General features: G+C 36.5%; 2 protein-coding genes across 2 annotated transcripts; one reads left to right on the plus strand and one right to left on the minus strand.

The window, feature by feature from the left end:
* The first annotated feature begins 201 nt into the window (after positions 1–201).
* LOC105122021 (Pentatricopeptide repeat (PPR) superfamily protein) lies at positions 202–2,506 on the plus strand. Its single transcript, XM_011020924.1, has one exon. The coding sequence runs from the start codon at positions 285–287 to the stop codon at positions 2,355–2,357; it is 2,073 nt and encodes a 690-aa protein (XP_011019226.1). The 5' UTR covers positions 202–284; the 3' UTR covers positions 2,358–2,506.
* A 3,769-nt stretch (positions 2,507–6,275) lies between these two features.
* LOC105122020 (uncharacterized protein At2g39795, mitochondrial-like) lies at positions 6,276–7,790 on the minus strand. Its single transcript, XM_011020923.1, has 3 exons — positions 7,461–7,790; positions 6,818–7,143; positions 6,276–6,734 (listed from the first exon to the last, which is right to left on the minus strand). The coding sequence occupies exons 1-3, from the start codon at positions 7,710–7,712 to the stop codon at positions 6,575–6,577; spliced, it is 738 nt and encodes a 245-aa protein (XP_011019225.1). The 5' UTR covers positions 7,713–7,790; the 3' UTR covers positions 6,276–6,574.
* Between the last annotated feature and the right edge of the window lie 265 nt (positions 7,791–8,055).

Raw genomic sequence — 8,055 nt, forward strand, 5'->3', positions numbered from 1 at the left:
ATTAATAATTAATTTATAAATATTTAATAAAACCCAAATAAATTTTAAACTACAAATAGATTTTTATAGATAATTATAAATTTTAAACTACAAATAGATTTTTATCAAGAAACTTTTGTAAATCTTAGGCCATATATAGCGAAGAAATTTTCTTAAAAATTTAATATATATATATATATAAGGAATTGAATGGACGCTAGTTTTTTAATTGGAATAAAAACAAGGCATGCAGTACTGTCTAGAGAAATTACAATTCAACTTCTATGAAAATAAGGGAATGTTGAATGAGAAAAACCTCTTCCCTGAGTTTCTTGGTTTATGGCACGGGAGCTACAAGCTGTTACTGGTCCACAAATCTGACGGCTCAGTTAGTGGAAGCATTTGTAAAGAATTTCAAGCGTCTCGTCTCGCAAGGTGGACTGTTTCTTGCCTTGGCTTCTGGGTTCGGAATTCATGGTCATATGCTGAAAAGAACCATCTTGTCCAGAAGCCCTACTTCCACCCTCCTCAACTTCTCTACCTCATCATCATCTGCGAACCCACCCTATAATATCACTACCTGCATTATTGCTTCTCTTCAACAATGTGCTATTGGCAAGAACCTCAAAAAGGGTCAACAACTTCATGCTCAATTGCTCATCACCGGCCTTTCCTCCTCCTCACCCTCATCCACCACGAGTCTCATCAACATGTATGCTAAATGCAACCAAATGAACCAGGCCCTTTTAGTTCTTAACCGCACCGCTGATTATGCCCGTAATGTTTTTGCATATAATGCATTGATTTCCGGGTTTGTTTTAAATGGGCTGCCACAAGATGGGTTGGGAGTTTATGAGGAAATGAGACAGGCGGGGGTTTTGCCGGATAAGTATACGTTTCCGTGTTTAATTAAAGGGTTATGTGAGGTTATGGAGGTTTTCCAAGTGAAAAAGATTCATGGGTTGGTGCTTAAACTTGGTTTGGACTTGGACATGTATGTGGGTAGTTCTTTGGTTAGTAGTTACTTGAAGTCTGAGTTAATGAAAGAGGCACGTGAGTTGTTCGATGAAATTCCTGACAGGGATGTTGTATTATGGAGTTCGATGGTTAATGGGTATGCACAGATTGGTCGGTTCGATGAGGCGTTAGGAGTTTGCAGGGAAATGAGTCAAGAAGGGGTTTTGATGAGTAAGTTTACCGTTAGTGGGATTTTGTCGGTTTTTGCTGTAAGGGGGGATTTCGATAATGGAAGGCTGGTTCATGGGTTCATGATAAAAATGGGGTTTGATTCTTGCGTTTCAGTTTGCAATGCATTGATTGATATGTATGGGAAGTGTAGGTGTGTTGTTGATGCATTAGAAATTTTTGAGACGATGAACGAGAAGGATATATTTTCGTGGAATTCAATTTTATCTGCTAACGAGCTTTGTAGTGATCATGATGGAACGTTGAGGTTGTTTGATAGAATGTTACGTGATGGGGTTCAGCTTGATTTAGTTACAATTACTACCATTCTTCCTGCGTGCTCTCATCTTGCTGCCCTGGTTCGAGGTAGAGAGATTCATGGCTACATGATTGTTAATGGGTTTGTCAAGGATGGTGAGAGTGAAAATACGTATAGTTTGCAAACTATTAATGCTCTTATGGACATGTATGCTAAATGCGGGAGTATGAGAGATGCTGGAATGGTTTTTTATAACATGAGGAATAGGGACACAGCATCATGGAATATAATGATCACGGGATATGGTATGCATGGTTATGGAAATGAGGCATTAGATATATTTTCAGGCATGTGCAAGTCCGGGCTTAAACCCAATGAGATCACATTTGTGGGAGTTTTGTTAGCTTGCAGTCATGCAGGTTTTATAAGCCAAGGGATTAAATTCCTTGGGGAAATGGAGCTGAAACATGGTGTGGTTCCAACCATTCAGCATTATACTTGCGTTATTGACATGCTTGGGCGAGCTGGGCAGCTTGAGGAAGCGTATAAGTTGGCTGTAACAATTCCTATTCAGACCAATCCAGTTGTATGGAGGGCTTTGTTGGCAGCATGTCAGCTCTATGGTAACGTTGATCTAGCTGAGGTAGCTGCACAAAAAGTATTTGAGCTCAATCCTGCACACTGCGGCAATTATGTATTGATGTCAAATGCTTATGTGGCAGCTGGTCGATATCAGGAAGTGTTAGACATTAGACATACAATGAGGCAACAAGATGTGAAGAAGACACCAGGATGTAGCTGGATTGAACTCAAGAATGGCATGAATACTTTTATTAATGGTGACCGGAACCATCCTGAAGCCAGGTTGATTTATCCAGAATTGCACTTATTGGCTGCCCACATTCGTGAGCATGGATATGTTCCACTTCTCTAGGATTGGGAATGTGCTGAATGGCTGTCATCACACCTTGTATAATATATTTTTTTGGAATTCTTTTTTCTCCACGATTGATGGGAAAGCAAACAAACTTACTTTCTTGATCAGAAGATGGAGTGAATAAATTTTGGCTCTCATTCTAACGTCAGATCATACAGCCCTTCAATTGAATGGAAATTTAATACATGTTCAAAGTGAAGGTCAGGATCGGTCTCTTCTCATGTCAGGCCTTCAAGTTACTACAAGAGCTTCACCATGTACAAGTGAAATGTTGGTGAATGTGTAACTTAATTTTAGAATTCATAAAAATTAGTTAAGGTACAAATTAACTTGAACTGGTTTGGACACTCATGTGAATAATAATAATAATAATAAAAACCAATAATTATACCCTGCATGCGCATAGCATTCTGCTCAGCTAGTGGGGCTGTGCTTGTTATGGTTTTCTGATGCTATTATTATTGTGATTATGATTTTATCCATAGAACTTACGAAGATAAATTTCCATTTCAGCAGACAACAATACTGATGTTATTCATTGGTCTTAAAACCTGGTGTCAAAAGTAAAGAATAAACAATATGCAGGACGTGTGTGGTCAATCACATTAATATCAATATGTTACGAATCTAGTCACGGAATTCTGAAAATGATAACTTCTCATAGGAGAAAAAAAAAAACCTGAATAATCAGGTTTATTTGAACTTTAATCTAGAGTTAATATTTGATGAGTATAAATGATGTTATAAAATCAGTTATATTATAATAATTTTTTGTTCTAATAAAAAAAATTTGCTCAGATAAAACTGAATATTCATTAATTTTTAAAAATTACTCAAACTTGCAGCAAAACAAAACATAATATAATCTTATATAATAACTCTAATGGTTTTACAGTGAACTACAAACCAATAAATCTTAACTAAAACTTAATTAAGCTCAAGTCTGATGTTTAAAATAAGTTTAAACATTAATTTTGGGTCAAAACAAACCCAATAAAAATAAAAATTCTAAAATTAAAATATAATTATTTTAAATATTAATTAAATCTTAAAATTTTTTCAGATTAATACAAGTTATCAAAACAGTCCAAAATTATATTTTTTTATATTAAATCTCTTGCAGCTGAATCTAGATCTTGTAAATGAAAGAATATCTATTTGTGTCACCTCTGAATCCTCTTATTTTACTTTAAAGATGTTATCTTGATTGCTGAAGTTTCTTCTTTTATTTAGTTGAGAGTATACCCTAAAAAATAGAAAGAAAAATGATTGAAATACCTCATTTAAATAATATTTTATAATCTCCTTTTAAATAAAAAAATATGTAAAATAAGGGAAAAACAACAACAACAAAAAATTTCAAGTCTCTTTGTCATCAAATATATTTCATGATAAATATAAAATCTTTGCAAACTATAAATAATAGTTGCTATCGTAAATATAATTTATAACATTTACAAGTATCCATCGTAGCGGCTTACAATTATATAATTTTACCTGGTGGATTTCTGTGAATTTTGAGAAGAGCTCTGGAGGGATATGCCAATCAAATAAGCTTAAGTTTTCCTTGATCCATTTACACCCTTTGGAAGAAATTGTGACCACTGTGAATACCCCAGGGAAGAGCTACTTGTGCAGGCGATTTGTTTAGCTTTTCAGTAATTTCAACCGCACTGGTTCCTTTAAGATCTCTCCTTTAATCCAAGATCCTGGCGAACCCAGAAGGGCATATACCCGAAAGAGAGATTTTTTCACAATTATAAAAAAGGTTCTAAAGATAAAAATCAGTGACAAAAAAATTGTCTAGAGCACTACCGAGAGACGAATTCCAGTTAATTTGCAAATATAACTCAATGCATAATAAACGCATATAAGATATCGATCAATATAATCAAGATGCAGATCTTCTAAACTCTTGCTCAGTGCCCTTGAAACGTCTTCAGGAGCTTGGTCGCTGCCCCTGAAAATTTCATAACTAACACAGTCTCAAGTAATAATGACTTGATTGCTTAAACAGAGTTGGCTTTAGGCCAAGATCAGGGTCCTAAACTAAAGATATGCTCCTGACTTCAAAATTCGATGGTGATCACCAATCATCTATAAGCAATTTCAGTTCGAGTCCAAATCAAGAACGATGAGTGGCAAAAACATATAATAAAGTGCTAGAGGTGATGAACATCTCACTGAGTTCCCTTCCCCACTGCATAACAGTTCCTTCAATGCTACCCCTGTCTGCATTACATCAACACAAGGCTTGAAATATCTCTATTTACTTTACAAAGGCCAAAAACAGGAATGATAACAAACACGAAGCAGGTGTCTTCAAACTTCGAAATGGAAGATAACTGGTGTTATAGAAGGTGAATTTATTCGCCTCAGATAACATGAAAGTAAGAAGTGGTGAAAGTAAGAAATGGTTACCTCTTTTTGGTTACCGTAGACTCTAGCACAGGCAACATGCCTGTAGCCGGCCTGCATAAAGTTGAAAGCAATCCAAACTCAGTTCATTTCCAGCATTTCTATAGAAATTAATCTTAGAGGAGTCTGGGAAGAGCAGATGGAATTGATTGTAAGAAAAAAAGAACATTGACAGAAGATTTGACAGCTTCCCCGATGATACCAGGTGGGGCTTTCCGTGTCCCTGGGCGAACATATGAGATCTTTGTACCCGTATTCAGATCAAAATAGAGGTCCACGTTTTTTTTCTTTATCCATTTTCTTCTGTCATACGTGCATAACAGTGAAACTGCTATAGAAAGTTAGAAACGTTGTTCCTTTGGAATGGAAGATGAAGAAAAGACGTTTTTGGAGGCAACTATAACTCAACACGAATTTTCACGTGGGAGACAAGGTATTTAGTGGTCAGTTGATGCCCAACTCATAGAGATAAAAAGTAAATTTCATGTACTGGGTGAACGAATGAATTGATGGTCTCATTCCTAGAGCTTCACAGCAAAAAAATGGATCTTTACACGATAAATGTGAAAATGTTAATGGCATTTCCCTTTTGTGAAAGAGAATATCCGTGTAAACTGTAACTCTAAATTATAGCATTAGACAGTTATTAGATTAAGCAAATATGCTCCTTGTTGGCTAAAACGACCTGACGGAGTTATGGGACAGCTACTGAAGATACGGAGTAAAATTTTAGTCTTTTATGTTAAGCATTCTAATATGGTATCAGGAATTCCTCAAGTCCTACCTACCACTGTTTACAAATGGGGCACCTTCAGGGAAGAAGATTCACTTCTAGATAACCAACACAACGCAAAAACAACTGCTTGTATTTGATTGCCGGAGTCAAGAGTTGCGGGCGGATTTGAGTCTTTATCTGGCACGGACATTTACTGGCTTATCAAAAAATTTAATCAGTTGCTAGCAAAACTACCCCCAGATGCAAAGGAAAACAATTACCTTTTAAAGCGATAGGACCTGTACTAAACAATTAATCCTTTCCAAGGCGGCAAGAAGCTTGAGTAGTTCCCTCTACTCCAATTATACGATAACAACCAGAATTTGCAAAACATTTTCTTCTTTATGTAACCGCCAAAATCTGGAAAATAGCGTGAGAAAGAATCCATAAAGACAAATAGCCACTAACCTTTATCTGCGACAAAACAAGCTAAACCCAAGCTTACTCACCAACCATTAAAGGAAGAGTGAAAAAAATCTTACAATAAAGAAACATTTCTTCCCCAATTCACTTCCGGAAAAATCTCATGGATTGAAATTTCCCAGGAGAGATTGCATATTAACTACTTCCCTTCATTGCAGCAGAAACAAGGCATGTGCATAAAAGATATACCGATTCCAAAGTTTTGCAGCACCAAATCAGTTATGTAATAAGATTGTATGCGCATCAAGATCAACTTTAGCACCTATTTGCATGCTTATCAACAGCCAAAAACTGTGAGATAAAGAAACATGACTGAGAATAGTTAGATCAACAAACCATGAATCATGTTCGAATCTCACATCACTTATTTGAAAATAGTTTAGAACTTGGACAGCATCTGCCCTTTCTTATCCTTGGCAGGTTAAAAAATGACTAACTAATATCCCTGACATGGGTTTCAATACTAGCTCCTTCCTAAACATGATCAAGTCCAGAAGCAAAAACATTTCAAAACAAAACTATATCACTACAGTAGGCAGATATTGCCATCAGCTACATAAACTGGCCACCCTTAAACAGTTGTTTCTCCTCCAAGGAGTTACTTCTCCACAAAATTCTTGAGGTTCTTCAGCCATAGCAAGTATTCTTTGTTATCTTTGTTGGCCATGTAGTCGAACAAAACATTTGTTGTGCTAGGTTTGATCCCTCTAATCTCGAGATGCTTGTGGAAAGCATTCTGCAAATTCTCATCCAAATCACTGCCAAAGAAAAAACCATGTCAGAAATGAACCAAAAACCACCCAAGGATTAAAACAATGAACGGTCCACGTAGTAAACTTACTTAAAATCAGGTCCTGCATATGCAAGTTCATCCGAATTTTCTGGGTTTTTAATTGACAAGCTATCAATTGTGATCTCGTCGGGGAAAGCAGTGACACCAAACTCCATATACTGACCACTTCCCTTGGAAATACTCACAACCAATGGAATGCTAGAGACATCTGAGTCCTTGGTATTGTCATCGGTATCCTCGACATCCATTGAAACATTCAGCATGTCAACTTCAATTTTGATAGTTTCATCTTGGAACTTTCTATTTAGTGAAATGGTCCTCTCCCCGGGATTATCTTCAATTTTGAAAGGAAATTCATTTGGGATTTCCTCTACCTGTTTACATGTCAGTAAAAAACACATTTTTAATTAAAAGATGTTTTTTTGCTCATCAAGATTTTAGAATTTATTATCTACCAGCACATAGCTTGGAAATTCAAAGAAACAAGAAAATAAAAATTAGGCAACAAGTAAAACAACTCTCAAATTAAACAACAGAGAAAAGAAAACAGAGTATTATGCTGACAAAACTCTAAGCCTCGAAATTAAAAGACTAGATAATATATGTTAAACATGAATAACCAAAAAGCATATCATAAAAGAAGAGCAAAACTCATAATTTATGTTAAAAAAGGGAGAGAGAAAAAACCGACATCTTGGGGTTCCTCGGCGCAATCGATCTCATTTTCAAGAGCTCGAATCAAATTGTCATCGGCGATCGGTTTCTCCGAAGTGGCCGCTGTTGAGAAATGTGAAAATGGAAGGAAGTTTCGTAGAGTGGTGCGGTTTTCAACGAAGAGAGCGGTGGGGATAGCATTTTGGAAGGTTCTGGGAGAACCGACGGTGCGGATAGCGAGAGGCAAGAAGGATTTGGAGGCTCGGCGAAGAACTGAGTTGAAAGCCATTTCTAGGCGAGTCGGAAATGTTAGGGTTTAACGTTTGAGGGTTTAGGCTGCATTTTATTCAGAGGGTTTTGGGGTAAATTTGGAATGGTTTTTTATAACATGAGGAATAGGGACACAGCATCATGGAATATAATGATCACGGGATATGGTATGCATGGTTATGGAAATGAGGCATTAGATATATTTTCAGGCATGTGCAAGTCCGGGCTTAAACCCAATGAGATCACATTTGTGGGAGTTTTGTTAGCTTGCAGTCATGCAGGTTTTATAAGCCAAGGGATTAAATTCCTTGGGGAAATGGAGCTGAAACATGGTGTGGTTCCAACCATTCAGCATTATACTT

Source organism: Populus euphratica, unplaced genomic scaffold, assembly GCF_000495115.2.
Source record: "Populus euphratica unplaced genomic scaffold, PopEup_1.0 scaffold46.1, whole genome shotgun sequence".
NCBI classification, from domain to species: domain Eukaryota; kingdom Viridiplantae; phylum Streptophyta; class Magnoliopsida; order Malpighiales; family Salicaceae; genus Populus; species Populus euphratica.

Coding starts and splice junctions, on each gene's coding strand:
- LOC105122021 (XM_011020924.1), top strand. CDS start 285: ATGAGAAAAACCTCTTCCCTGAGTTTCTTGGTTTATGGCACGGGAGCT.
- LOC105122020 (XM_011020923.1), bottom strand. CDS start 7,712: ATGGCTTTCAACTCAGTTCTTCGCCGAGCCTCCAAATCCTTCTTGCCT. Junction 7,144..7,460: donor GCGCCGAGGAACCCCAAGAT/GTCGGTTTTTTC, acceptor ACATGTAAACAG/GTAGAGGAAATCCCAAATGA. Junction 6,735..6,817: donor TATGCAGGACCTGATTTTAA/GTAAGTTTACTA, acceptor TTTCTTTGGCAG/TGATTTGGATGAGAATTTGC.